General features: G+C 40.0%; 1 protein-coding gene across 1 annotated transcript in view; it reads right to left on the bottom strand.

Annotated features, from left to right (window-relative positions):
- Positions 1 to 592, bottom strand: part of fmoda (fibromodulin a) — a 3,902-nt gene extending 3,310 nt beyond the window's left edge. Inside the window, exon 1 of the mRNA XM_035662252.1 lies at positions 233 to 592. Within this exon, the coding sequence (XP_035518145.1) occupies positions 233 to 592 (360 nt within the window). The remainder of the gene's footprint in view (positions 1 to 232) is intronic.
- Positions 593 to 1,223: the final 631 nt, after the last annotated feature.

Here is a 1,223-nt window from a genome sequence, read left to right as displayed (position 1 = left end):
TCTTATTTTCAGGTGATCATACACTAATAAAAACATACCAATGAATATTTCTGCCAGTAAATCCTCCTAAATATTACACACTGGACCTTTAAATCACATATTCAGCAAGAAAATAATTACTTTTTGCTTTGTAATTACACAGTCTGCCACCTGCCAGCCACCTGACAACCATTTAGACCAGCATGAGCTCACATGTGTGACTCTTTCTGACTGAGAGAAGATGTAGGTTTACCTTCTTGCCAATGGCATCAGATGTCAGCTGGTTGTAGTGCATCATGAGCCACACCAGATTGGTTGCATTGACAAGAGCTGAGTCAGGCACAGCTGTGATGGCATTGTTTTGGAGGTACAAGTATTTCACACGAGAGGGGATGGTTGGCATGGCTGTAAGGCCCCGCCCATCACAGTACATGGCGACTGGGAAGGAGGGGGGGCAGTCACACTCATCTGGACATGCCCCTCCTGTGGTGTCTCCCTGCAGGGAGCCATAGCTCTGCCGGCTGTACAGCCAGGCAAAGGGGTCCCGTCCATGGGAGAGAGAGAGTGGAAGCAAGGCAGACAAGAGGAAGATAATCACCACACGCATGGTCATAGTCACAAATCTTCAGTGTAATCTAATAGAGACAAAGACAGAGAGACAATGCAATACAGTTCAAAATAGAAATAAAGTAATTCACAAATTAACAAAATCATTTATATTGACTGATATTTCAGTATATAAATATCATTTTCAAAGTAAAAATGTGTTCTTGTGCTGTCCCTCTGTATTAACAAAGAACAATTCCTCTCTTAAAGTCACATAGTCAATAGTCAAGTCAAATAATAAGAACATAATGTCTCCCACACCTTTAGAGAACAAGTTGCTATTGTTCAAGAATATTTTTTCCTACAAACACAAACACAAACTCAAAGTTATCAATTGTATTAAATAAAGTAAAATGTGCAGTGCATTCACTGACTGTGTTTTGGGAAATGTAGCTGCCTGCAGAGAGGTACATTCTTAGTGGTCTTAACCCACAGGGAATCCAGAGAGGAAGCATTAAAAAAAGGAAAACTAGCCATGAATGCCAGCTTTGTTAATGGTTCTCACTACTGCCCCAGAATTATGGGGAAATATCCAATAATTACCCACTAAACTGCAGCAGAAAAAAAGCTCAAACAAAAATATGACACTATCATCATGTGTTTATTCATCTCCTATAAGTTTTCATAGAAAAATACCA

This window comes from Morone saxatilis, unplaced genomic scaffold (assembly GCF_004916995.1).
Source record: "Morone saxatilis isolate NCDOM2014 unplaced genomic scaffold, NCSU_SB_2.0 Contig18, whole genome shotgun sequence".
Lineage (NCBI taxonomy): Eukaryota > Metazoa > Chordata > Actinopteri > Moronidae > Morone > Morone saxatilis.
Note: the sequence above shows the minus strand (reverse complement) of the source record. Positions and strands in the feature narration are given on the sequence as shown.